This window comes from Talaromyces rugulosus, chromosome I, assembly GCF_013368755.1.
Source record: "Talaromyces rugulosus chromosome I, complete sequence".
NCBI classification, from domain to species: domain Eukaryota; kingdom Fungi; phylum Ascomycota; class Eurotiomycetes; order Eurotiales; family Trichocomaceae; genus Talaromyces; species Talaromyces rugulosus.
The window spans coordinates 2,434,542-2,461,730 of record NC_049561.1 but is presented as its reverse complement, the minus strand read 5'-3'; the positions used below and the strand labels follow the sequence as shown (position 1 = coordinate 2,461,730).

At 47.3% G+C, this 27,189-nt stretch overlaps 12 protein-coding genes across 12 annotated transcripts; 7 read left to right on the top strand and 5 right to left on the bottom strand.

Annotated features, from left to right (window-relative positions):
- Positions 1 to 53: 53 nt before the first annotated feature.
- TRUGW13939_00840 (uncharacterized protein) lies at positions 54 to 1,320 on the bottom strand (the record flags this gene model as incomplete). The annotated part of the gene is made up of 4 exons (XM_035484046.1): positions 54 to 900; positions 963 to 1,132; positions 1,194 to 1,234; positions 1,296 to 1,320. The coding sequence occupies 4 exons, from the start codon at positions 1,318 to 1,320 to the stop codon at positions 54 to 56; spliced, it is 1,083 nt and encodes a 360-aa protein (XP_035339939.1).
- Positions 1,321 to 2,213: 893 nt separating this feature from the next.
- Positions 2,214 to 4,220, top strand: TRUGW13939_00839 (uncharacterized protein; the record flags this gene model as incomplete). The annotated part of the gene is made up of 1 exon (XM_035484045.1): positions 2,214 to 4,220. The coding sequence occupies one exon, from the start codon at positions 2,214 to 2,216 to the stop codon at positions 4,218 to 4,220; it is 2,007 nt and encodes a 668-aa protein (XP_035339938.1).
- An 892-nt stretch (positions 4,221 to 5,112) lies between these two features.
- Positions 5,113 to 6,764, bottom strand: TRUGW13939_00838 (uncharacterized protein; the record flags this gene model as incomplete). The annotated part of the gene is made up of 2 exons (XM_035484044.1): positions 5,113 to 6,608; positions 6,668 to 6,764. The coding sequence occupies 2 exons, from the start codon at positions 6,762 to 6,764 to the stop codon at positions 5,113 to 5,115; spliced, it is 1,593 nt and encodes a 530-aa protein (XP_035339937.1).
- Positions 6,765 to 7,246: 482 nt separating this feature from the next.
- TRUGW13939_00837 (uncharacterized protein) lies at positions 7,247 to 9,059 on the top strand (the record flags this gene model as incomplete). Its single annotated transcript, XM_035484043.1, has 2 exons — positions 7,247 to 7,827; positions 7,910 to 9,059. The coding sequence occupies 2 exons, from the start codon at positions 7,247 to 7,249 to the stop codon at positions 9,057 to 9,059; spliced, it is 1,731 nt and encodes a 576-aa protein (XP_035339936.1).
- Positions 9,060 to 9,604: 545 nt separating this feature from the next.
- On the bottom strand, positions 9,605 to 11,422 carry TRUGW13939_00836 (uncharacterized protein; the record flags this gene model as incomplete). The annotated part of the gene is made up of 5 exons (XM_035484042.1): positions 9,605 to 10,204; positions 10,263 to 10,618; positions 10,677 to 10,852; positions 10,908 to 11,189; positions 11,250 to 11,422. 5 exons carry the CDS (start codon positions 11,420 to 11,422, stop codon positions 9,605 to 9,607), a joined length of 1,587 nt encoding a protein of 528 aa, XP_035339935.1.
- A 469-nt stretch (positions 11,423 to 11,891) lies between these two features.
- On the top strand, positions 11,892 to 14,308 carry TRUGW13939_00835 (uncharacterized protein; the record flags this gene model as incomplete). The annotated part of the gene is made up of 3 exons (XM_035484041.1): positions 11,892 to 12,802; positions 12,853 to 13,967; positions 14,028 to 14,308. The coding sequence occupies 3 exons, from the start codon at positions 11,892 to 11,894 to the stop codon at positions 14,306 to 14,308; spliced, it is 2,307 nt and encodes a 768-aa protein (XP_035339934.1).
- A 53-nt stretch (positions 14,309 to 14,361) lies between these two features.
- Positions 14,362 to 16,871, bottom strand: TRUGW13939_00834 (uncharacterized protein; the record flags this gene model as incomplete). Its single annotated transcript, XM_035484040.1, has 6 exons — positions 14,362 to 14,523; positions 14,578 to 14,688; positions 14,751 to 14,779; positions 15,127 to 15,728; positions 15,806 to 16,428; positions 16,527 to 16,871. The coding sequence occupies 6 exons, from the start codon at positions 16,869 to 16,871 to the stop codon at positions 14,362 to 14,364; spliced, it is 1,872 nt and encodes a 623-aa protein (XP_035339933.1).
- A 483-nt stretch (positions 16,872 to 17,354) lies between these two features.
- On the top strand, positions 17,355 to 18,348 carry TRUGW13939_00833 (uncharacterized protein; the record flags this gene model as incomplete). Its single annotated transcript, XM_035484039.1, has 2 exons — positions 17,355 to 17,421; positions 17,474 to 18,348. 2 exons carry the CDS (start codon positions 17,355 to 17,357, stop codon positions 18,346 to 18,348), a joined length of 942 nt encoding a protein of 313 aa, XP_035339932.1.
- A 231-nt stretch (positions 18,349 to 18,579) lies between these two features.
- Positions 18,580 to 19,317, top strand: TRUGW13939_00832 (uncharacterized protein; the record flags this gene model as incomplete). The annotated part of the gene is made up of 2 exons (XM_035484038.1): positions 18,580 to 19,200; positions 19,264 to 19,317. The coding sequence occupies 2 exons, from the start codon at positions 18,580 to 18,582 to the stop codon at positions 19,315 to 19,317; spliced, it is 675 nt and encodes a 224-aa protein (XP_035339931.1).
- A 583-nt stretch (positions 19,318 to 19,900) lies between these two features.
- On the top strand, positions 19,901 to 21,430 carry TRUGW13939_00831 (uncharacterized protein; the record flags this gene model as incomplete). Its single annotated transcript, XM_035484037.1, has 1 exon — positions 19,901 to 21,430. One exon carries the CDS (start codon positions 19,901 to 19,903, stop codon positions 21,428 to 21,430), a length of 1,530 nt encoding a protein of 509 aa, XP_035339930.1.
- A 788-nt stretch (positions 21,431 to 22,218) lies between these two features.
- Positions 22,219 to 23,668, top strand: TRUGW13939_00830 (uncharacterized protein; the record flags this gene model as incomplete). Its single annotated transcript, XM_035484036.1, has 3 exons — positions 22,219 to 22,307; positions 22,356 to 22,670; positions 22,729 to 23,668. The coding sequence occupies 3 exons, from the start codon at positions 22,219 to 22,221 to the stop codon at positions 23,666 to 23,668; spliced, it is 1,344 nt and encodes a 447-aa protein (XP_035339929.1).
- A 1,358-nt stretch (positions 23,669 to 25,026) lies between these two features.
- TRUGW13939_00829 (uncharacterized protein) lies at positions 25,027 to 26,217 on the bottom strand (the record flags this gene model as incomplete). The annotated part of the gene is made up of 3 exons (XM_035484035.1): positions 25,027 to 25,945; positions 26,032 to 26,097; positions 26,165 to 26,217. 3 exons carry the CDS (start codon positions 26,215 to 26,217, stop codon positions 25,027 to 25,029), a joined length of 1,038 nt encoding a protein of 345 aa, XP_035339928.1.
- Between the last annotated feature and the right edge of the window lie 972 nt (positions 26,218 to 27,189).

Here is a 27,189-nt window from a genome sequence, read left to right as displayed (position 1 = left end):
TATTCGGTTGATCAAACCACGTTCAACAAATGGCAGTACCTGCATTAAATACTTTACAAGCGCTTGAGAACATCGTCAAGAACTTGCTGAGTAGTGGCCTTTCCGCCGAGATCAGGAGACAGCAGCTTGTTCTCATCCAGGTTAGCATCAACAGCAGCGTAGATCTTGGCGGCAGCGGGCTCTTCGCCGAGGAACTCGAGCATGAGCGCCACACTGCGAAGAGTTGCAATCGGGTTAGCAATGCCCTTGCCCTCGATATCAGGTGCACTGCCGTGGCACGGTTCACCAATGGCGAATCCGTCGCCAACATTGGCACTTGGCACAAGTCCCAGACTGCCGACAAGGGCAGCAGCGCCGTCAGAGAGGATATCGCCGTATAGGTTGGGGGCCACGACGACATCGTAGTAGCCAGGCTGGCGGAAGAGCTTGTAAACCATCGAGTCGACAATCTGCTCCTCGATCTGAACAGACTGGTACTTGGGGTTGGAAAGGGCCTGTCGAGCGGCTTCCCGGAAAAGTCCGTCTGTCTGGGACAGGACGTTGGACTTGTGGGTGATTGTGACCATCGGGTTCGAGATGTGAGACGTCCCGGGGGATACGTCACGAATCTTTTGTCGTCGCAGGGCAATTTCACCGGCCATGGTGGCGATGCGGGAAGAGGCACGCTCGGAGATGCGCTTGATGGCCTCGGCGACCCTGCCATTGGGGCCCTCGAATGTCTTTTCATCTTTCACGTACAAGTCCTCGGTGTTCTCGCGGACGATGACCAGGTCAATTGGGCCGCCATTGGCAGTGTTGCCGGCAGTGGTCTTCACGGGACGGACGTTGGCGTACAGGTCGAGACGCTTGCGCAGGGCGACGATTGGGGAGGAATAGCCCTCGACTTTGGTGCTTGGAGAGCTGTTACACGAGGTCTGTTAGCTCAAGTGTATAGGTATATGCACAAGCAGTCACATTCGTACCTGACCGCCCCGAACAATGCACCATCGCATTCTTTCTTGAGCACCTCCACCGTCTTATCGGGCAGAGCGGTGCCGGTCTGCTTGAAGGTGTCAAAGCCGGCATCTAGGTCCACGAAAGAGAATTTGAGGCCCAACGAAGCCGGCAGAGACTCGAGAAGTTTGCGGCCAGCCTAGAATTTCGCTGTTAGCTATCTGGATAGAATCACGAGTAGCAGTGTTCGGAGCACCAACCGGGATCACCTCCCTCCCAATGCCGTCTCCGGGGATAAGACCTAAAGGGGCATTTCAATTAGCCTGGAGGCAAAAACATGGGATACATGCAGGGCAATTGACCTATTCGCAGGGTTCTGGCAGCCATGATGCTTTTTTTGTCTGTTTTCGAGAGTCCGCTGTCGGAGCGCCGCGCGGGCAATATATCGGAGCCCCGGGACAATATTTTTCCGCAGCTCCGTTCCGATTGGCCCATGTACAGACCATGCTGTAAACAAAGCACAAAGGGGCACTTTTTATAACAATTAATTCTTATTTAACTGCCCCAAAGCCTCGGCTTACAAGGATTCGCAGGCTGCTGACTCTCCCGGCCCAACTAAATGCCTGAAACACAGTAATGACCAATGAGTCTAATGGTGCAGGCGCCGGGGCCAAGCGCAATCCGAAACGAAACGTGCTTTGTTAGACCAATGTTATTACTAGTATCGCTATTGCATCTGCTCCGAGCACTAACTACTAAACCAAGGGTCAATAGATCCCGGAGTAGCTCGCTTCCTGCCGGGGCTTCATATTGATTAATCAATCATCATGGGTTCATGGCAGCTCCTCGCCCATATGCTGAACCGCTTTCGAAGCAATGCCCTCGGCAGCATTCAACCAGTGTAGAATTAGATAGAGATATTATTCTCTCTCGTGCGTGAACGTACCACTTACCAGACAACTGGGTCTCCTGGTGGGGATCGCGATGATCTTCCGCGACCCCTGGGCCGGTTGAAGCCTGGGCGGAACGTTAACCAAGACCGCCGCCGCGCTCGCCCCCTGGGGAACCAACCGTCAACAATAATCCACTCACTCACTCACTCCTTCAACCTGCTCACACCACATCGCGACCTTTGCCTCTGTGTCCTTTTCTTTTTGCTGTCCTTCATCGCACCGTGCCCCGTCCACGAGACGGTGGGCGCTTATACCTCTCCACCGCGACCTCGATCTCGACCGCGACCTGGCCACTTGGCATCGTCAACACCCCTCCTTACCGTTGCAATGGCTGCCCTCCCAACCTCTGGCGGCGTCCGAAGCCTGCTGGCCAAATTCGAAAATAGCAACAGCAGCAATAACAACGAGAACAACGCCAATAACAATTCGGACATCTCTCCTCCTTCGCGGGGACGCCCGTCTGGCGACTCCGACGACAATGCCTCCAACCGGCCCCTGTCCAAGGTACGGGCCAGTTTCGTTTCTGTTGAGAGAAACGGGCAGGGCTCGCCTACCCCAGGCCTGCTGAGAAGGACAGACAGTTACGGAACGGACAAGGACTGGTCTCAGCGATCGGCTACTGTATCGCCGTCGACCCAGCTGGAGACAGCCTCGATCACCTCTCTCGGCACCTCGCCTCAGAAGATCCGCACTCCTCTCGCCTCCTTTCCACGCAATGAAGCTAGTGAGGCCAGTGAGAGTCGCCCTGTCCCGGCTGTGAAAGAAGCCCCAAAGCCCTCCACTGCGCCAAAGGCCGACACTGCGAAGCCCCTTGGGCATAAGACGACGACAAAGCCAGCTGACAAGCCGGTGGATTCTGCTACCAATAAACATCTTGCACCTACAAGAACAATCAAGAAGAGTGCATCCGCAGTGGCTATCTCCAAGGATGCATCGACTACCAACCCGACCGCCAAGCCTGTGTCTACGAAAGAGAAGAAGCCCCCTGTGCCTACATCCAGAACCACCACCGCCTCATCTCGAACCACGGCCCAGCTAGATAAGCCTGCTGCCACTAGGCCTACCGCAGCCAGGAATGCAGCAATTGCTCCCAGACCCGAACGTGCCAATACACCTTCTCGTGATACTGCTAGGACATCCACTGCACAGGCCTCTCCCAGGACAAAGGCTGCAACCAGGTCACCGACGCGTCCAGTGCGTCTCCCGGCTTCTTTAGTAACTCCCACTGCCGCCTCATCTGCCAAGACCGGCAGTCTTGCACGCTCCCAAAGCCATGCGAACTTGAAAAGCTCTCCTAAAATCGCCTCTCCCAAGACCCTGTCTCGCAAACCTTCCACTCTCAGACCAGATGTATCTCGTCTTGCCGCGCATGCGATTCCTGACCGACCCAAGTCTCGAGTCAGCAATACCTCGTCACGTAGTGGGCAGGAAGACGGCTTCCTTGCTCGGATGATGCGTCCAACCGCAAGCTCTGCAAGCAAGACGCAGGACAGAGTCGAGCCTAGAAGCCCGCCAAAACTTGCCAGTGCTGCCAAGATCGCCCGCAAAAACGACGCGGTCCCCCAGGCTCCCAAATTGGCAACCGAGAAGCTACGGAGCTCGGTGTCTGAGCCTGTCTCCGCGGCCGTGGAACCTAAAGTGGCAAAGGTAGCTGCTAAGATGGACACAGTTGTCGAGGTTGCCAGCCCCAAGAGCAAGCCAGATGTTGCAAAGCCGGAGCCAGTTGCCGAAGTGATCAGTGTAGTCCCAGAGCCTTTTGTTGCCGAGTCTCCAAAGATTGCTGTTGAGGCGCCTCCCGCCGCCGTTCCCGCTACTGACAAGCCAGTTGAAGATATTGCGGTTGAGAAGAAGCCTGTTGATGAGAAAACTGAGAAGAAAGTGGAAAATCAAACGGAAGAGCAAACCGAAGAAAAGCCCGCCGAGGAACACCCTGTCGAAGAGAAGCCTGTCGAAGAGAATCCTGTCGAGGAGAAGCCTGTCGAGGAGAAGCCTGTCGAAGAGAAGGCCGTCGGGACGAAGCAAGTTGAGGAGAAGCCAGTTGAAGAACCGTCTTTGGACATTGCCAAAGATTCTACCCCGGAAGCCGATGCTTCTCCTGAAGTGAAGGACCAACCCGAAGAACCTGTTCCCGAAGTCAAGGTTGTCCAAGAAGAACCAGAGCCAGAAAAGCAAGAGCAACCAGTCAACGAGCCTGCTGGAACCACCGATATTATTCCCACTGAGCCCGAAACTTCTTCCAAGGATCCAGTCTCAACTGCTGAGGAGCCCACATCAGTAGAAGTCACTACCGAGAAAGAAGAACCCAAGACCGGAGTTCCCACTGAACAAATCTAAACAAAAGACGCGAAACATTGAGCATTTTAATACCCTTCTCGAACGTTCTTTGGACGGTCACCTTCCAAGAGACTTTATTCTTTTTTCCACTTCCAATTTCTTGTCATGTTCTATTTGGCGCTTCCACGGTGTTTTGAGGTATACCGCGGTACATGGAAACCGTTTTTGCATTGATAACTGCTGTGTAGCGATTATTATTTGTCTTTTATTTTTCTTCTCTTCTTGTACTTACATTTCCTTGGATTCTGTGCCAGGATTTATTATTACTTTTTGTCTTGCTGCTACTTGTTTTCTTGCCGTTCTGTGTAGCTGTTCTTTTTTTTCTTCTCTGTTTTTTGAAGTTTTGTACCGCATTTTCACATTGGCGAGGGATTTGATATTTTGTCTTGTGTATGTAAAGGTAGTATAAGAAAGTTTTGTTTCCGTAAACTGCTATTTCTATTGTAGATATTTAAGTATTTGTATTTCATGCAATAGATATTAACATGTGCGAATCATTGGGTTACATCAATATATTGCTGCGTGTTATCCCATTTTTACATGATTTCAGTGAGCGATTAGATGAGTAGACATCTAGTAGATACTTGAAGGAATTGCAACGATTGTAGCAGATTCCAGGCAGAAAAGACAATACATTTCATAGTAAACATTAGAGCTGCCCCATCGGCACATGTGCTTCATAGGCTGTACAAATGGGGTGCATTTAGGCCGGATCCAAAGACGCGGTATTTCGAGCTTTTCCGTGAACTCGAGACAGTTGATTGCTAACGAACGCTGAAAGACAAAAACTATTTCACAAGAGCATGATTCCAATAGCGAGAAGAATCAATAACAAAAACATTAATTGCAGGCATAAGGTAGGAATAAAAATCTTGACCGCTTCTAGCAGAAGCTATGAACTTTCCCAGTGGCTCTTATCATTCTCTACTATCACCGGGGTGTCTGAACACACCTCCTCAATGCCTTCCAAATTCGGCATTGTGAAGCTGTTACGACCATCCAGAATCCAAGTCGAGAATGATAAGACCAGCACCAACACAACAGCAGCGATACAATAATTAAAGTTCTCTGCAGTGATAGGCGCTTCACTTGGGAAGTTGAAGAGCACGATGGCCACAAGCAAGAAAATGGCCCCAATCCAGTTGCAAACCAAGCCGAATTTGCCAAAATTGAATGGACCATCCAACTTCACAGGCCGGCCCATGGCGTGAGACAGAATTCGGGCAAATAGGGGCACAAAGTAGGAAATATAGAACCCCTCAGTTGAGATGGACGTGACCGTCACAAACCCAGTATACGTGCCAATATAGATGGTGTTCAACGCGGCTTGAATAAGCATACACACCAATATCGCAATGACAGGTACGCCAAATTTTTTGTCAACCTTACTGACATATTTCGAGGCTGGCAGCCCGTGGTCCCGTGCAAACGCCCAGATGGAACGACCTCCTTCTGCCATCAACGAGTTGGCCGCTACAAAGTAAATGACCGTGACAATGGCAGCAAGAGCACATGCCCCTCTGGCGGATCCGATGCTATCATGGAAGATCTGGATCAAAGGAACCCCGGTGGGACTGTTGGCTGTCGTCGCGAGGTCACCGGTGCAGAAGAACACCACGACAAGGAAGATAAACCCTGTCACGGCTCCCATAACAACAGATAGAATTATGGCCTTGGGTGCGTCACGGCTAGCATTATTCATTTCTTCGGTCATATGGCCCGGTGCTTCGTAACAGCACATGCCAAAAAGAGTCTGAAGTAGACCAGCAATCACACCCAAGGCTGGCGACATACCGGTGTCATTGCGAAAATCGGTGAAGACAAATGAAGCTGGTTGCTTATGATCATTCATCACCAACAGAACGATTATGACCACAACGAATGCGCAGATATTCCAAAGGAAAATACCTTTTCCAAGCCGATCTAGGATCTTTGGAGTGAAGATATTGACCATCCCGGTGAGGAGGATGATCGCATATGTTACAAGACTTGTATGCCATCGTTCAATCACGTATGAAGGATTGATTAGGTTTGCCATACCGAGGACAAAGTTTGCTGTAATGAAGTTGTTTGTTGCGCCCATAGCAACGAGCCCAATCAACATAAACCATCCTGTCACCCAGGAGAGCCCTCGGGCCCATTCCTTAGGTGCGATGGCAGCAACCCAGGAATATTGTCCTCCAGCCAAAGGGTAGGCCGAGCACATCTCTGCAAAGGAAATTCCCACGGCAAGGGCTCCGACCGATATTATGAGCCAGGAAAATACCATAACAGGTGGGCCCCCCGAAGTAAGTCCAACGGAGAATGTACCTCCCAAGGCACTCCAGCAAGAAACAATGCTAAAAGAGAACCCGATCATACCCAGGAGATCAAAGGTACGATGGAGCTCTTTAGGGAGGTTGATTCAATAACTGCTATCAAAAAGTTCTAGAGTTATCATTATTTACCTGGTTCATAGCCTAGTCGCTGAACAGCCAAGTTTTCTGCCTTAGTTCCATCGCCTTGGGAGACCTGCGCCTCGACTGCGGTGACATTGTCACCCATTTTAAAATCGATGTGAGTGTCAAGAGAAGAATGCAATGAACGAGTAACGAAAGAAGGAAAACAGTGGAAAGGAAAAGGTAGAAAAGAGCGTACTATTTACAGAGAACGTCGTGTAAAACTATCTACACGCGTTGTTATCCAGGAATTGGAAACATGATGCATCTAGACTAATCTTATCATTGATATGATTGACTGCAAGGTTGTCGGGCCATGGCAAGCAGTAAAGTTGCCCGATAGTGGAGATGATGGTGGCCGATAAGGCCTATGCGGTTGGGATTTGCCCGATTGTCTATAACCCTAAACCGACGAAGCTGCCCGTGGACAGATAGATGTTGAAGGAGAAATATGGGGACGAGCGATAATAAATGCACCCGATAAGAAGCCAGATGAACTTACAATGTAAATAGCGATACTTCTATTACTTAGAAACAAAAATTCTTTTGATTGTAAAACGATTTCCTGCTCTTTCCGACGTCGCCAATATGGCTACCACCAATGGAATCGACTCGCCCGAGTTTCATTTTCAAGATCAACCCGTGGACCAGGGACGTCCAATCAATGTTGTAATCATTGGTGCCGGAGTATCAGGGATCGCGTTGTATATTCGCTTGTTGCAGTACGTACCAAACGCATCTGTCACGATCTTTGAGAAAAACCCGTCTGTCGGCGGAACTTGGTATGAGAACCGTTATCCTGGTGTTGCTTGCGACATCCCAAGTCATGTCTATCAGTATACTTTCGCGCCAAATACAGATTGGTCGAAGTTGTTCGCGCCAGGAGCGGAAATCCTCGAGTACGTCAAAGGTGTTGCGCACAAATACGGAGTTGATGAGAAGGTCAAATACAACACAAAGGTAGTCCAGACAGAGTGGTTTGAAGATGAGGGGCTATGGCAAGTGACAACGGAGCGCACTGAGAATGGAACGACTTTATCCGATCAGACAAAAGCGCATGTGGTAATTAGTGCCGTCGGAATTCTGAATAATTGGAAATGGCCGGAAGTCGATGGACTGCATGACTTTGAAGGAAAACTGCTCCATTCTGCTTGCTGGGATACTGAATGGTAAGTATTGTTTTCTACCTAGTACTCCAAAGTCATATACACACCAGTGTTCAAGGACTAGGCTGATTAGGTGGTGCCATAGGGAATATGATAGAAAACGGGTCGCCCTTCTAGGCTGTGGATCATCGGCCATTCAAATCCTGCCTCATTTGCAGAAAAGAAGCGAAACTGTCTATAATTTTGTCCGAGGTGGAACTTGGATCAGCCAGCCATTTGGGTCAAAGTTCATTGAAAACATTATCGAGAAAAGCGACGAGCCCGGCAACTATACGTACAGCGATAAAGAATTGCAAAGCTTCAAATCGGACCCAGTCAAATACAAAAAGTTTCGCAAGGATATGGAAGCCTCCATCAACAAAGACTACCCTTGTCTTTTTCCGGGCTCTGCCGAAGAGAAATATTCGACTGAGAAGATCAAGCAAGTCATGAAAGAAAAGCTAGCATCAAAATCTGGTCTCTACGAAGCCCTTGAGCCAAATTTCATTCCAGGATGTCGGAGGCTAACACCTGGCCCCGGCTACCTCGAGGCTCTGACTCAGGATAATGTAGAGCTTATCAAGACTCCGATTGTTCGAGTAACGAAAAATTCTGTTATCACTTCCGATGGAAAAGCTTGGCCAGTCGATGCGATTGCTTGTGCCACAGGCTTTGATTCGAGCTACATGCCGCGATTCCCCATCCTCGGCAGAGGGGGTGCCTCGTTGCAGACAAAGTGGAAAGATGATCCGGCCTGTGCTTATCTTTCCCACTCAGTGCCTGAGTTTCCAAACTACTTCATGGTTGGAGGCCCCAATTCTGCCACAGGAGGTGGCTCTCTGCTTCTGATCCTTGAATCCGTGATGGGATATGTCGTCAAGGCTGTGCAAAAGATCAGCCGGGAGCACATCAAGGCAATTGAAGTAAAGAAGTCAGCACTGATATCTTGGTCATCATACCTGGAGAAGTACTTCCCACTCACAGTGCATGTAGATGCTTGTACCAGCTGGTACAAGACTGGCAATGGACATATCACCGGGCTGTGGCCAGGAAGCAGCATGCATGCTATGGAAACGCTTAAAAATCCTCGATGGGAGGACTTTGAATATGAGCAATGGAATGGACATGATAAGTTGGAGTGGTTAGGAAACGGGTGGACCTGCGAAGATGTAAAGCGTGGGGATTTAGGCCATTACCTAGACAGAGTAGATTATCCTCCGATACCGTCAAACGAGATACTCCAGCAACAGCCCTAGGGAAGACATTAAAGCATCCCTCGTTGTCATTATGGCTTATGTATTTCCGCAATTGTTATTCGCTGTTTTACGTTTATTACTTTCGATGTTGCACTCCACTGCGATAAGCTTTTTGTATAGATGATATACTGATTAATTACTCATATACCTAGCTAGATACGCAATGTAATTTCAAATAAATTTAGAAATCCTGAAAGTCTTTCAAGAACCGTACTACCTTTTATTAAAACATGGTTTTCCTCGTAGCTCAAATAAGTATTATCAATTGGTGCAATTACTTTCTGAGAGATGCAGTGCTGTGGAGCCTACTCCGAGTCTTTGTCTTTATCTGAGAAAGATGCTTTAATACATCTCACCTCTAGACGGTTGTATCGGCAATTCTGCACATACAGTGATACTGGATGCACCCCACCATGGTGACACCATACCACACTACATACTTTATAAAGCAGATATGGAATCTACGACGTAGCTAATCACGGAGCTTTGAAATTTGTAAACGTCATTCGGATATGGATTATCATGCCTGGAGAAGGTATTAAATATCATATGGACTTGAATTGCTCAGCGATGCTTATAAGCGTATCTCTTGATACAGTCTCGGGTAAATTGGCCATCACGTCTTGCCTGTTTACTTCCGGTCCAAAGGGTTTTGTTGAATCTTTTGTCATACATCCGGCATGAGTTGGTCCGTAGAGGCGCAAGTGGAAATTGGTTCCTGTTGCAGGCCATGGTTTTAACCCGTGGCAAAACTTTAAAATATCTTCGGCGAATCTTAAAGCAAGCTCATTTTGCTCCTTTGAGAGGAATTCGGAGAAATTCTGAGTTAGGTAGGCTATATCCAGGAGGTGGGTTGCTTTTTCTTGGTATGGACCATCCCATGGGTTTCCCTCGTTGAAATAGTAGAGATGGGCGCGGTTGGACCAGCCCATAGAGAAGGCCAGAGAAGGTTGATTGAATGTCACATGGTTCAAATAATCGAGTATCTTTAGAAATGCCTGAGAGTCACTATCTTCATCCAGAAGGTGATACTTCTGGAGAAGAGCAACGGCTGCTGCTTGTGGGAGGTTAGTATTTACTAGTTTGATAAAACGGGCGGCGCAATTGCGTGACAGCTCCGGTTGAACAAAATCAATGATACTGGCCTAGAGAGATATCAGCAAAGTGCTATTTTGGTCTCGTTCTTCGTACTTCAGAACGTACATCCATAGCAGCGTCACCGATGAGAATCGATTGGCACCATTTTTTCCCAATCGGATGTAGACCATCTGGGTCAGCGACTTCGGCAAACGAAGTGTCTGTAGGAATTAGATCTCCATCAATCGATGGCATTACTGAAATCGAACAATTTCTGAAAAGTTCCTCGGCAGGAGTTTCTAGTAAGTACCTAATTCTTTCGCCTGGCGTTGCGGCCGACAATCCCCATGAGTCGAGGGCCTTTTGGTAAGCGCGTTCTTGTGCGTCGAGAGTTGTTGGTCGCAGAAGAAGATATGTACCACTCAGGCTAATGAGCTGTCGGAAAAGTGGAGTTTCGGAGTGAAGATGCAACAAGGCACTTGCTATAAAGATTGTCAGTAACACTTATGATTCTTGAGATACAGTGCAGTGTTGTCTCACCCCCACCAGCGCTTGAGCCTGCAATGGTGATATTGGATGGATCGCCGCCAAAACATTGGATGTGTCGATGCACCCATTCAATAGCAACGCGCTGGTCCCTGAGACCGTTGTTGGGTGAATATCCTGCCTCGCGTAGCTCTGTTGACGTGAGGAATCCGAATACACCTAGTCGGTAGCTTTTCATTCGTTAAGGAGAGGCCTCATGCGTATTTCCATGGGAAAAAAACATACTTGATACCCACGGTCACAACAGGACGATTGCAGCGAACGGACAATTCATTGAGCCGTTGTAGACTATATTGGGGCCACGAATTTGCCCCCAGAGCGTACCCTCCTCCATGGATGAAGACAAACACAGGAAGCTTGGACTTGGATTGTAGAGAAACCCGGGGCGTGGTAATATTCAAGTTCAAGCAGTGGCGATCCGACTGAGGCAAATCCTTTGGTGGAAGTGTATGTTGTATTGCCTCCTGCTCTAAATGACAGCCTTGTCGGGGAGAAATAGCGGTTGGTCTACCTGAGGTCAGCCGAGGTTATCGCGGTTCATTAGGGCACGTAGTACATGGTACATACCCATCCTTGGTGGCATCTAAGATTCCTCCCTGGCGAGTTTTGATCAATTCTGCGTCCGCCAGCCGATCTCGTAATTCGGCGTATGGAACGCCCAAGAATTCCACCACTGACTCGACGGCATTTCCACGCAACACTCCGTAATGCGTGGTGCTCAGATCAAATGTCGAATCCATGGATATCGGGAAAGTAAGATCATTAATTGATTAGACTTTTAGAATCTGCTACTTCTATTTGCCACAATTCTCCGTTCCTCAAATAGTTGCCCAACTAGATCACGTTTCGTAATAAGGAATATAATAAGGGGACATGACTAGGACATAACTAGGACATGATAACGGATATGATAGGGATATGATAACGGATATGATACTAACCGACATGATAACGACGAGATAAGCCATCGTCTCGGCAGTTGCCCGACGTCCCTCTTATCCCAAGCTGGCTTTGAACAGTCTAGACTCTAGAGGAGATTTAGACTCTCGGAAGGAGGAAGAAATACCGTAGCCGATAGACTGTCCACGTTCGTACGGTATACTGTGGAGCACATAGAGAGCTTTGACTCGCGTCTGCTGAGCCTTGACAATCTCCTCCACTTCCCCGTAAATTGCTGCAAGGATAGCAGTCGGAAACTGACAAACTGCTATGGATTCTCGAGCAACAGAGCCAGCGCCTCCGCGAAGACCATACCGGTCCAGACGACGTCGACCGTGCGATGTATGTCGTCGACGAAAGCAGTCGTGTCGCATCGAAGGAGCTTCTCCATGCACAACCTGTCGCACATTAGGAACCCCTTGTACATTTAATGATCCCCCATGTCAGAGACGTCGGCAGGTAGTTCGCGTCTCAGCGGTTGCCAACCAGCCAGATGAGCTCCATGCTGCATCTCAGCAGGAACCAACATGGCCAATCGACGATGGACTACCCTTGCCGCTGGAGTCGATTGATGCGACCCTATTTGCCTCTCACGATAGCTTGTGGCGTGCACCGTTCTCCCCGAGTGAACTATTCCCTCTGGAGGAAGTACTACCAAACATATCGCGCGATCCTGCTGTCAACCGCCCCGTAGAGCCTTGGTCCCAGTCCGAGAAATCCAACAACCCTGCTACTACTGTTCCTCTAGCCGCACGAAATCAGTGGGCAGAAAACCATGAAGAAGAATCATTTTCTTCCGGACAATCACCTTCGAGTGGCTCTGAACGAGATCCAGATGAAATGACACAACCATCGCTACCAGTGAAGTCGTTGGATCACATAGAAGGCTTTGCTACGCAATACCTTGGGCTTTCAGCAGATATGGATCCATATTTGCTACGTGATCTTCAGCGTGACGATGGCGCTTCTAGGTTCCCGAAATTTCCCTACCGTGGAATACAGTCTGGAGATGCCATCGCTGAGACAGAGCAAATCCCAGTCCAGTTCGTTCTCAATAGCACGCATGCCCGCACTGATCCACATAATTCCAATGCGCAACATGTTCTTGACCCGGAAGCAGCCGCTCAAAATAAGCTTGACGCCATCGTATGTCCTGAAACTGGCGTTAGACTCATGAGCCTGTGAGAAGTTTGAAACTCGCAGCGGGAAACTTGTACTGATATTCCGCTAGGTTCCTTCGATTTGTATTCCCTAGCTTCCCTGTTCTCTCGAGGACCCGGCTCGACTTATCAGGGGAAAAGCTGGTTCCTCAATTAAGCTGTTTAAGACTCACTCCGTCTTATCTCCTCGCTGTTATATATGCGTTGGCCCTACCATTTTGGCGCCAAGACCCTCTACTTTGTGTTTCACAATCTCACGCCAATATACCAGTGAATGAATTGAGAAAGATCGCTCTAGAGGGGGTCTTGAGCGAATCTCAAGTCCCAAAATTGAGTGTACTGCAAGCGACACTGCTCTATTTGCAGATTACGGAACCAGGCGCGCCTACAAAAGCACCCGAGACACATTTCCGTTGGTCACTATTAGGTTTCGCAGTTTCTTTATCCAATACCCTTGGGCTTCACCTGGACTGTCTGTCTTGGCCCATTCCGGCCTGGGAAAAGAGATTAAGGCGACGTCTTTGGTGGATTACCTTTTGCGACGCTACTTGGCGCAGCTTGCTTACGGGCTACACTAATCCCATCGTCGCGGACCAGTGGGAGGTATCTCCTCTTTCCGAGCAAGATTTTGTGATTGACGACTTAAGTTGCCCTACGGAGGCGACAAGGCTCAAAGAAACTCCTGAACGATGTGAGTTCTGTCACCGAGGGTACGATTTTCTCTTCACCGCTGCCTTGTCTATAATCGCCTATGATGTCTATACATCATTCTATACTCTTCGAGCTACACGAAAATGTGCCTCGGATTTCAAGTTATCTTTCGAAACGGCCAAATCGCTGCTACAGAGAATAGAAAACTGGGACAGGGAGGTTCCCTCATATCTTCGACGGGATGCTGCTAGGCAACCTATCGCAGTTAAAACCACTTTTCATTCTTACTCGTCGGCTTATCTGAGGCTGGCATGCTTGACGCTTGAGGTTTTGGTTCATAGGGCTGTATTTCGGTCAATGAAGACAGCTTCTGGCGGCCCGTCAATAGATTTGTTGCCAAACTCGGTTCAACCCCCTACTTGGCAACAGGATTATCTCCGGGAAGCAAGACACAAAGCCAAGACGACTCTGATGAGGCTAATATCATTTGCGCAAGGATTGTCGTGTAAGGATGCCAACTCATTTTGGCACTCATGTGAGTTGGGAGACTCCGCATCTACCTTCCCTATACTAGATCTTGTGTTAATGTATACAGGGGCACGAGTATGTTTTTCGGCAATCTCAAACTTTATTATACTGCAACTTCTCAAGTCCTCAAATCGCAACGAGGCTAAAGAGGCTATAATAATACTGGACCAGTGGAGTGCCGTTCTTCGCGAGCAGTCAATACTTTTCGATCAAATACACTCTGGTCTCCACCGTCTCGATACCATACTGCTATCAGGATTTGACAACTTGTTTTCATGTCGAGGGTATATTCAGGATGTGTTGCAAGAACGTGCTAATGCGGAATCTGAAATACCAACAAAGCGTTAAGGCTTGCAATGGAGACTGAGCATTGGATTGCTATATATCCCGTATAACATGCTTCAACAATCATACTTCCCATTTCTGAAGTCAATTGTTTGCACTGCACTGGTAACAGTGTCACTCCACCGCACAAATTCCAAGTGAGCCGGATCAGTCAAAGCATAGTAATCTCGATCCGCCACGTTCTCGAATTCAACGACAAAAACGTGGGACATTCCATTCTACCAATCGTATTAGACAGTCATTTAACAGTCAGAACTGCATCTCCCTCGTACCTGTAGACCTTGGACTGAATTATCCTTTCCACCGTAAAATGATTTGATGTAAGGCTTCCCAGTCTCAGGGTGCAAGCAAGTGGTTCCGAGTGCCTCCATTTTTTGGCACAACTTTGACAACTTCTCGTTAATGCCTCTGATAAAAACAGCCTAGATTTTAGATATCAGCGTACCTCTTTCACGTCTTCGGAGGCCGAAGTGTCTTTAAATTTAAACATAACAATGTGGGTAACAGTCATTTTGAGTAAGAATTAGGTTGATGACAAACGATGGTCAAGTGGCTGTACGAAATCTATAAGGTAAAATGATTATTGCCCAAAACTCATGTTTACAGTCGTCGTTGGATTCTTATACTTTTGTTGCCGGGCGAAGTGAGTACTCATCGGGCACCAGCGGGCAAATTTCGGCAAAGGATATTAACATCATATCTGACCATATCTGCTCCACGGCTCTCGCGATAAAAAGCTGTCCGGGGCTAAAATGATAATTTTTCATACGTAAAACCTCTATAAAAACTAAATATGTAAGAATAACGGTCAACAGTTCAACTTTCTCCCGCCAATGTCTTTTGAACTCCTAGCCACGCGGTAGCAATATCCTCGTGTTTGCAGAACTCAACCGATTCGCCAAGGCCTTGCAACCAAGAAATAAATCGATCAACCATTCCAATAATGTGAGCCATGCCAGTAACATCGGGATGGATCAATAGCGGGAATATAAAATCGGCTACTTCACATCCCTCGCTGCTATGCTCCCAGAGCCACATGAATTTATCTTTCCACATCTGCTCGACCACACGAGTTGATACGTATCCCATACTATTGCTGAGATGTGGTAGATACTGCATGGGCATCATATCTTCATTATACCATCCACACGGTAGTTCCACAAGAGGGTGCTGCCCGTGAGGGTATCCCTGAGACGCAATAGGCGAGGGTTTGAGCCATGAAGACGCTGGTTCGGACCACTTAATGTGTTGTATGGGTGGGTCGTTAGGTGTGAAGTATGGCTGCGAGTCATGATGCATCAAAGATGAATCATAGAGGAATCCATGTTCGCGAAGGAGCTTCACCGTCGTTTCCCGTACCGTGTACATCGGGGCGCGGTAGCCACGAGGGCTCTTTCCGGTAAGTTTCGTCGTTACATCGATGCTAATCATAGTAAAAAAGAGATATTAGACACTTGTCTCCCCGGTCATTTTAAGGGAAAGAGGAATGAATCGACTCACCACTTCAACAAGACCTCTCTCTCTTGTTCTTCGGTCATCTGATAGATCCCTTCGTGGGCATAGCCATGAAGACCAATTTCTGCGCCCGATTTAAGCACTGCCTCTGCAGCTGCAGGGAAGGTCTCGGTCGTATGTCCGGGGACAAACCAAGTAACCTTATCCGCAATCTTATGCGATTTGAACATATCCAGCAGACGATATACGCCAACTTGGCCTGCGAATATACCCGAGCTATAGTCTGCCATATTGTTATCTTTATGGCACCCCGTTCCGAGCCAGTGAGAGACTGCGTCGAAGTCCACGGACATGGCAACCTTGACTCTTCGGGTACGCGTGTGCGTGGGTGGGACTATCGCGAGCGGCGACTCGCTGATGCCACTAATGAGGTACTCGCAATCAGCGGGCTCCCCAGCATTAACAGGATCAATGTCCTGAGGGCAAGAGCTCATTGCAACGATCAGATCTGCCTCTGCTCTCAGTGTGACGAATTGGCCTTTCTCGCTTGTCGGGGGTCGGATATTCAGGCCGCCATGGTGATCGACCGCCACGTTCATGAAGATGTTGAAAGGATCTGGCACCCAATCATTCGCCATGGGGAAATCCGGGAAGTTCTCCTTGAGTGTCTACATAAATTTCTTGTCAAAAGCCCGATCTCAAATATCATGGGTGGTATCTATAATTCTATATCATCCACAAGCGTAACCATAAGAGAAACACTCACATTGTGTAAATTATCTGAACAATTGTCATGATAGCCCTGGACCCCCTGCATGCGATAGCGTTCTGAATCACAAGCTGACCAAATAATATCATGGACTCCCCGCGTGGTGTCCTCCGTCATTGTTAACATTGGCTTCCGACGCGTAGAGTAAAGATGGTCGCCTTCTGCCACTGCGATCTTCAGCAGCACTGTGCGTGTGTGCACCATGGAAAGGAAGTCATTGGGATCCTTTGGATTAAAGGCCCAAAAGTCTACAACTTGCTTTCCATGAGTGTTGATAATCGTTAAGCTTTGGCCTTTCTTGATCTCGAAAGCCACAACTTTGCGTGCTGGGATGAGGCCCATTGTCTTTCAAAATTCGTTTCGTAGTGATTCTCAGTAGTTTCTATCGAAGATAAATTCTATGCGCAATGTTTTTGAACGCAACCTATTTGACACAGGGCCCAGTATTCTTGTCTTACTGTTCTATAAAACCCTGGGTCTTCTTCCCCGTCAAGTTGACCGACGGCGGCAGATAAGATCGGGCAATGCATAACACGGGGGAACGGGTCGAGCTGCGACAATCGTCTACGCAATCATCAGCATGCTATCGGCGCCTCGAGATAACTAATACTTATCGGCTAATCTACAAGTTTCGGCGCACAGAAGTGAAGTTGTGCTTGTCCGATGCTTGATCAAAGCAGCTTACGATATCGGGGTACTAGTAATAATTACCATAACTGACAGGGATATATAGTTCTGGAACTCTAAAAAGCACTCGCTTCAAAAACTAGACCTCACCTTCCACATCAATTGATACTTCCAATCGAATTACATAATTAAAAAAAAATGCCTGAGTTCAAGCCTGATTTTAAGTCCTTTTCCAACTTGAAGGACAAGGTTGTTGTCTTAACTGGTAAGTATGGACGGGAAATGTTACATATTTCATGCTGATTAGAGACCTATAGGAGGAGCAAATGGAATCGGAGAAAAAATTGTCACGTCTCTCTACAAAATAGGGGCTCATGTAGTTTTCTTTGATATCGAGGGACCGACTTGCGAGGCTGTGGTGCATCGCTTAAAAAGCGAAATTTCATCCTCTGGAAGTCTAGACTATGTGGTGGGAGACATTACCAAGTACAACGACGTACTTGCTCTTTTCCAGCGTGCATTTGAGAAACATGGTCAGGTTGATCATGCTCTCTGCATTGCCGGAATTACCGAAGCAAGAGACAAGAATTGGTTCGATGAGAAGTTGGATCTTCACGGTGTCACAGAAGCCCCGTCAACAGCCATTGTGGATGTCAATCTGACCGGAACGCTTTACTTCACCCGTATTGCATCGGTATATCTACGCCAAGGCAACGAAGACCGGACCAAGGACAAATCTATCTGTCTTCTCGGCTCGGTCGCTTCTTTCAAAGAGCAAGCGGGTCTCTTCGTTTACCAACCCGCCAAACATGGGGTTCTGGGCTTGGTCCGTTCAACACGGAAATTCTTCCACCATCATCATGGTATCCGAATCAATGTCGTCTGCCCTTCTATGACAAATACTAGGATGGCAACTCCTGTCATGCGGCTCTGGGAAGAATACGGAGTTGCAGGGAACGAACCGCAGGAGATTGCGGACTATGTTTTGACTTTGTCAGGCACACGTAGCTCTCCTTACGTGGGTAACATTTTTGGATTGTGTGTCTTTGTTGAAGCTGGAAAGGGTTGGGAAATTGAGAAAGATTTGGATAAATGCTCTGCAGAATGGATAGGAGCAGAGATGGCAGAGAACGCGCTGAAGATTGAGGCGGCCTTGGGCAATGGGTCGGCGTGGTCAAACCCTCAAGTGTAAAAATCAATTCTAGAATATGCCTTCCAAGATAATGCCTAGTATTCTAGATAATACCTAGACCGCGCTTCCCTGCGCCTAATTTGTTAGAGCTCGGGTTTCGTTGGCCTAATCCTATCGGGCAAGAAAAGAACATTGATATCCACGAGATCCCTATATAGGATGAATCTGCAATAATGAACAGCCACGACTGGTCCCTGATACATTTTTTGACTGCCGTCTACTCTCGTTAATATGCGTCATCAAAATAATCCAGCGTCCAATTTTCCATCGCCGGCCCCTGTAGGTGAATACCTGGCCAATGGAAATAAAAATGACCCCCCTCTACTTCCGAATGATCCCACGCTAGGATTCAAGTTCAATTATATGATGATGAGAGTTCGCGACCCGTCGCGATCTCTCCATTTCTACATCAACCTTATGGGCATGCGCACTGTATTCACCGTCAACGTCGGTCCATTTACGATTTACTATCTCGGCTATCCGCAGACCGAGGAACATCGACAAGACCTACCAAGATTCGGAGAAGAGACTGTTGTCAATTTGGGACATACCCTGGGACTTCTCGAACTATACCACATCCATGGTACCGAGAAAGAACCCCAACCTTGCTACGAAACGGGAAACAACCCTCCACACCTAGGTCTTGGACACCTCGGATTTACAGTTCCAGATGTTTCAAAAGCACTGGATCATTTGAAGCAAAATGGAGTAGAGGTTGTGAAAGACTTGGGTGTTGCAACCCGAGAGACTATTCCTTTAAGTGAATGGGAAGCCCTCCGTGGGGTCGGTTTGGGGGAACTCCATCCTGAGTATAAGAAAGTGTTCAAGCAAATCGCATTTCTTAAGGATCCGGTAAGTACATATCTACACCCGAGACACGATTTTTGTTCTCGTTACTGATTCTATTTGATACAGGATGGTTATACAGTCGAGCTCGTGTCCCAGAAGATGAACGCACTTGACCCATGACATGATCAACGACTACGTACAGGTTACTTCGATCTAGCTGAATGAAACTCATTAAACTCCTGTGTTAGATAAAATACAGATAGTATTATTGCTATCTTTCGTAATTTTACTCCATAGTCAAGTTCCCCGGAAGACATGATTTATACAAGCACTCCCTTATTCGCGGGCGAGAATCCCCCGATATTGGCCGATCGGCGATTTGTACTCAAATTCATCTAGGAGTCGATCCTAACAGCTTTCAATACCGAGGGCTAGTTAGATTTCACATAGTTATTTTTCGATGTGACATGAAAAAACTAGTCAGCGTGATCTTACAGATATGCTCACTGTTTGAGGGTCATCACTATGGATAGCCGCATTGCCCGATGTTTTCCTCTCTCTTATCTAAATCCAAGTAGCTGTGTACCCAAGCTGTGCTTGACCGGCCCTATCTCCGAAGACTTATACTATTCCACCGGGCAGCCTCAAACCCGTAGCTTGTACCATTCCTTCGGATATCTGTAAAACCGGGATCTGTGGCACGTTTGAAATGGCTTTTTCGAAAAGGTTGATAGTGAAGACAAAATAGATCTGCCTTTACAGAATGGCTCTTCATAGTATACTTGCCTCCGCCAGCCAGCTTTCTACGGCACAGCTCGCCGGAGTCTTTCTATTTGTCCCGGTACTCTTAACACTCGCGACGATTTTCTACCGTTTGGGCCCTCTATATCCTCTTTCTGGCACCCCTGGCCCGCTTTTGCCACGCTTGACGGGTTTACCTATTCTATATCATGCCTACATTGGCGACGAGGCCAAATGGGTTCATTCTCTTCATGAGCGTTACGGAGCTATCGTTCGCCTAGCGCCTAACTGGGTCGATTTTCGAGACGTGAGAGCACTGCACCCAATTTATCACGAGAAGGGTGGATTTGCGAAAGCGAGTCACTACAGAAACTTCGACGTCGATGGACATGCAACAATTTTCAGCAATACAATTCATCAGGAGCGATCTCTTCGGGCCAAGGCTGTCATTCAGATGTTCAGCGTTGCAAATTGCAAAAAGAACGCGCATTACTTCAAAGCCAGCTTGAGCCGGTTTATCGAACAATGTCAGCGCGATAAAGAGAGCGGGAGAGTGCAAATGCTTGATCTAGCACGGGGAATGGGAATTGATGCGGTGACAGAGTACCTGTTTGGGATATCATTTGATGGTCTAAGAGAGTATGCAGATGCTTCATCTAAACTGGATGCAAAGTGTGACCAACCTCCACGAATGAGCGCAAGTGCCTTTGTAGACGCATTCACCGCCTCGAGTCGCCTCTTGTACTGCTCAAAGTGGCTCTACACCCTGGCGGACAGGATTGATGGCTTCTTCTTCCCCAACCCGGAACTTCCATCTAGTGCGGCATCCCTAGAATCATTCACAAGAATCGTCATGGCGAACGCACGCACTACGATCGACTCAGGGAATTCCAAGACATCGGAGACTTCAGAAACTTTTCCCGTCCGGCTCCTCCGTGCTGGGTTCTCGCCAGCCGAAGTTGCCGCTCAATGCAAAGATATTATGTTTGCTGCCACCGATACTCTAGGAATGAATATATCAACAGCGTGTTTCATGCTAGCGAAATTTCCTGAGACGTATCAGAAGCTGAGCGCTGAGATCGAAGCTGCTACCATTAAGAGCGATGATGATATCCATCAGCTGCCATACTTGAACGCCGTTGTCCGTGAAACACTCCGAATGAGTATGACGAACCCGTGCGAATTCCCACGGCAGGTCGGAGCTTCAGGGTGGGCTTTTGATAACGTCTTCTATCCACCTGGGACTACCGTGTCTTGCTCCGCCACGGAAATGCACTTCTACTCTGGTATTTATGAGGATGCCTTCGCCTTCAAGCCGGAACGTTGGTTACACGCTACTGAAATTATGCAAAAGGCTCTCATGTCTTTTGGCGTGGGCAGCAGACAATGTATCGCGAAGGGTATGTCTCTGTGGGCCTTGAATCTTGTAATCTATGAGGTTGCAAAAGAGAATATTCTCGGGGGACTAAAAGTGAGCTCTGAAAAGATTGAATTATTGGAAGGGTTTAGTTCCAGGGTGGTAGGAGGGTCTATTGATCTGGTACGGGAATGAATGGTCGAGAAGGCCTCCTACACTGCGCTTTACTGAATATACTTCATTCTAAATTGATGAAATCTATGTGTTTTATGTTAATTTATGAGAATTGTTGGACGACCAGAGCTGGAGAGAACACAACAATCAGGGCAAATCTATAACGACCTATAGTTACACCAGAAATACACTTTCTTGCTTTCTACAACTACTTCCTCATATAACTATTCTGTAAATATATGATAACCCAGTTCACTATTTGATTACACCGAGCTACATATGTAATATGTATTCTGTATATAAAAATATTAATTACTTAGAATTTTTGTATGAATTTTACGATTTTTCTAATAAAATACTAAGTGTCTTTCTCACCATCTTCCTCTTTAAGGCTAAAATGGCACTAAATTATAATGACGAATACTATAATCCTAATACACACAAAGCAGTAATAATCTTGTTACATTACAAGGCTTGGCGTAACTTGGCCGGATTTAGGGTTTGATAACAACTAGAAAGTAGCCCGCCAATCAATGTGTCGGGTCCCCGACGGCCGATAACAGTCGGCGAATAGTTAGGCGGAGATGAAAAAGTCCAACTACAAGCATATAACCCATATGTCGTGTGTTGCTAGTAGGTCTAGGCCTAGTTATAGAACAATGGATTCTTGTCCTCTGAACGGCATGCGTACGCTTAATCGGCTGGTATTCAATCTACGCAGACCGTCTTACCCCCCTTTAAATCCGAGACTTGTGAGATTTCTTCCAAAGGTCTCAATGTCAAGTTTGCATGAAAAATCGAACGACAAAATGCATTCGCCCTTGAGAGTAAATGGCCCTCGATTGATGGAGTCGATTCATTCAACATGTGAATTTGGCAAGGCGCATCCTTACGGGGAGTAAGTAAAAGAATCACGCCATATTATGATGCAGCTAATTCAATTCAGACATGAAACAGAGACTGGGATGGCTCGTTTGGCTTTAAATGATGATGATAAGAAAGTGCGTGAATGGTTGATCAAGCAGGTCAAGGCAGTGGGATGCTCGGTGACAATCGACCAGATGGGCAATATATTTGCCGTTCGACCCGGAAGAAACAAAACGGCACCACCGATTATGATGGGGTCTCATCTAGACACACAACCTACGGGGGGCCGATATGATGGGATTCTAGGTGTTCTTGCTGCTCTAGAAGCGTTGCGTACAATACATGAAAGTAACTACGAGACGGAGGGGCCAATCGGCCTAATTAACTGGACCAAGTAAGTTACATGAAAAAGATCGTGGCGTTTAGTTTATACGCTCTAACGACGTGAAAAGTGAAGAAGGCGCAAGATTCCCCATGGTGACAGTATCTTCTGGCGTTTGGGCGGATGTAGTCCCACTCGAAACTGCCTGGAACTGTCGAGAAGTGGCTTCGCTGAGCCAACACTCAGAACTGAAAACAATGAAAGAAGAGTTGATACGTATTGGATTCCTGGGAGAGACACCAGCGTCATACAAGGCACTACCGATCGGGGCCCACTTTGAGCTTCACATTGAGCAAGGGCCTATTCTAGAGGATGAAGGGCAGAAGATTGGGGTGGTCACAGGTGGCCAGGCGTATAGCTGGTTTGAAATCGAAGTCAAAGGCCAAGACTGCCATGCCGGTACGACTCCTCTAGCCTCTAGAAGAGATCCTCTTCTAGCAGCGGCAAAGATGATTAGCGCATCAAACAAAATTGCTCGAGAGTCTTCAGGCCTGATCACAACCGGAATTCTGCGAATGGAGCCTGGTAGCATCAATACCATGGCGCATACAGTACAGTTCACTATGGACATTCGTCATCCACACGACGAGAAGGTTTCTTACATGGTCGAAAAATGCCGTGAGGCATTCGATACAATTGCGACGAAAGACAGCGAGCGAGGGGTCAAGGTGACTTGGAAATCGTTAACTGAGAACATGGCAGTTAGTTTCCACCCAGACTGTATCTCTGTGGTCGAGAAGTCTTCAGAAGAAGTTTGTGCTGGACTCATGAAAGAATCATCGGACAAAGTTTTATGGCGACACATGACAAGTGGCGCAGGTCATGACAGTTGCAATGTAAGCAAGAGATGCCCAACAGGTATGATCTTCACACCAACGCGAAATGGGATGAGCCATACCCCGGACGAATTTTGTAGTTCAGAGGACTGCATACTTGGCACAGAGGTGCTTATGGGATCTGTTTTGAAGTACGATATTCTGCGGGCCCAGCAAGGACAACTTGACCAATAGACTTCACGTTATGTACTGAACAAATACACTCATTAGATCCACATTAACTACGATGTATAACCTGCCTCCTTTTTGCCAAGAAGGTGAAAACTTGGGAGCGGTGCCGCCTCACATATATTCTAAAATATACAACTAATAAATATGTAAAGACTATTAATTCAATGCGGTGAAAATACGCGTCAACACAACTAAAGTAGCCTTGAAAATGTATACATTGATGTATTGATTGGTGTAGTGCTATTAGTTATCCCCAAAGTAGCAGAAAGTAAAAGAGAGCAAACAAAAAAGAAGAATAAGAAGTCGAATTAGTTAGCAACACCAACATCGACGCATAAATGAATGTCTGGGTTAAAGGAAACCCGGGAGCATTCAAAGGTAGAAGATGTATCAAATCAAGAAGCCACAAGTCTAAAGGTCCACGAGTAGGTAACAATAGTGGCAAGTTAGTGGATGGATACCGTTGAGAGATGTCCAGAAGGTATTCCAATTTTGTTTTGTTTTCAGTCCTTGGGCTTCAAATGTTGATTGATTGTTGATGGGTCCAGGTCATGATTTATATGGCATGTTAAGGGGGTTGATAGATTAAACAGCCAAACAGAAAATTACATGGTCAATAGATATCAAATGAAAGTCCGAAACCGGGCAGAAAGAAACAGGAACCAAATAAAACAAGACAAAACAATAAAATAAAATAAACAGACGTTGAAGAAAACAATAAAACAAAATCAAACAACCAAGCCCAAACAATAAATATGACAATCCTTTGTGTGGACATGGAGATGGGCTCCATGGAATCAATCATCGCCAACCGTACTAGTATCATAGGTTCATTACATAGATGCCTTTGTGTGTGTTTGTGTCTCCTCCACGGGGACCGGAAGACCCAAGGATAAGTGCGTCATAAATCATGATTACTATTTCAATCCAACAGGCACAGGCTTCGTGCAGAGTATATGGGATTTCCTTTCCAAGTGGGATGTTATCTGGTCCTCAAGTTCATGGTCTGGTGTAGATGTCGAGTTGCAAAAGCCAAGGGTAGTGCTTCTTTCTGGACAAAGCTATTCGGTATAGCTTTGTGTGGAAAAAGTAAAGGGGTCAGAAAGTTTGAGCATCCAGGATCCTTCCACGTCATTGAATTTCCCATCTCTGGAATGGCTCCTTGTTTGATGGTCAATGTCCCAGGGATTCGAAACGACAGCATGGAACAGTCATCATCATCATCATCATCTCATGTCCTCAGTGGAAAACGAGGTAGCAAAAACAAAGAGCAGACAAGAAACAAGACAAAAGACAAAAAGGATCCATTGTGCAAATACCGGGCATTAATAAAGAATTGGCCATTTATTATTACTCCTTGTTCAAGCGGCGAATTTGACTCGACGGGTTTGTCTGTCTTTGATCCGTCTCTCCGTCTCCTGGTAAAGACGGTCGAGATACTCCATGGCAGTGGCATCCTTGAGGATTTTGGCAACCTGAGTTCCAGCGGAAATAAGCTGAAGGACATTCCGGTCATCTTTTACAGGCCTGGATTGATGCTTGGCAGCATGGCGCATCTCCAGGGAATTTTCCAAAACGGTAACAAGTTGTTTAATCTGGCCATTATAGAGAACCCGGGCGGGGATCCGGCGCTTGGTGGCCAGTCTTTTCAAAAGGTAAACCCATTCGGTCCATTCCCGGTCTGCTGGTACCCTCACCTGTCTTTTATCCGGCTCAATCGGAATCGGAAATTGATATTTGGCCACAAAATTAAACGCGCATTGAGAGAGGCGGTCATTAACCTCACATAGAATGCGGTCTTGCTCTGAGACATCGAGATTAGTAGGCAAGCCTGGTAGCTCACGGTCCTGAGCGGCGATGGTCTTTGGAGATGGCGGGTTGAGCAATTGGTGCGGTCCGTCGAACTCATCCCGGTTGGATGCTCGTCTTTGAGAGTGATACTTAGTGCTGTTATTCTTGGGCGGCTTGTCGCTATTACGAGGCTTGCTGCTCGTCTCTATCATATACTCTGCATGCTCGTAGGATCGAGATGACTCCGGATCGCGCAGATATCCATCTTGGGAGACCTTGGCCGGTCTATCCCACTCAGCATGTATGGAAACATGACGAGGTGGCTGTCCAACGGGACCCATTGAAGCGCTAGAGTAGCGTCTATACTTGGACGAAGACGAAGATGGGTTGTAGTAGGCCGGGTAATCCATTGGATTCGTCTGTCCCATAGATCTACCGGTAGCATCCACGTCGGCGAAGTTGCGAGAGGCCGAGAAACCACGGGATCCGCTATGATAGAGTTCAATATGGTCTCAGTGAATTGCATATACGAAGGATGAAAAAAAACAATCAGGGAAAAAAGAAAGAAAGGTTACCTTTGCTGGTAGACCACCGGAGGAGTCGCGGAGCCCCCGTAATATCCAGCTTGAGATGAGGAGGTGCTAATATTGCATAAGTAAAGATAAAAGAACTTCCATATGTGAAACAAAGGCCAGTGTATATACTCACCTGCGTCTTGCGAACCCATCTTGGGGGGCGGGGTTAGTGTAGTAAGTATCCATTGGTGAAGCCATCCCTGGTATCGAGTTAAAGCCAAGTGGAAATGGCATTAATCGAGAAGCAACCGCTGGAGGCATTGATGAAACAAGAAGGAGCGACGAGTATATATAATCAACCAAGGCCGTTAGGATGTCATGGGACACCAGTTGATATGGAAAGTATTTGGGGGGGTTACACAAATAGAATGAGAATGGCTGAAGATAGTTCATTTATAAAAAAAAGTTAAGAATAATAGAAACCCCCGGTAATGGTGGATCAAACTAGAACGCTACCCACTTCCATAGCCAGCAGCGCCAACAGTTCTCTGGCAATCTTGTTGATATGCAGGCATGAGGGGCAGGAATTTGACCAATCTGACGAGAACAAAAAGTCTACACTTGGTCCCATCAGTGGCGAATTGGTACGGCCTTTCGGATCGGGCCACATCCTGATGGGATCTTGAATTAGGTGTCCATCTGGCCCTCTGTAGCACCTACTGGTTCACCGCCCGTTCTGGGGCAGCAATAGCCATAGCTTAGTCTCCTGTAGATCATATCCAATGGCATACGGCTCAAACTAGAGTCCAAGGGAAATGAGTGGGCTTTGGAGACATCAAGCGTCAAATTGCGGGTTGCCGCCAAAGGCATTTGAGACTTTAGCGGATCCTTCGCCAGTTGGTTCAGAACTTCAGGGATGAACCCAGTAATAAAAGAGGGGACCTCTAACTGCTTTCTGGATGGCAATCGTCCATTTTAAAAGGAGGAAGCCAAACTTTCCTAGCTGAGGCATGACCGGGTCTGGAGTCAGGATGGCCCTAATGAGCCGCGTGGTGGACTTTTGGGCAGCAATCCGGCCTTGATCGCACCGCAGGTCCAATGGTTTTAAATCGAGCGGGGGAACTGATGACTATGGCGAATGGTATTGAGTTTGCGGACAAACTTTTATTAAGACGTAATAATGAATCGATACGTGTCCTGAATGCAACGGCTGCCCTG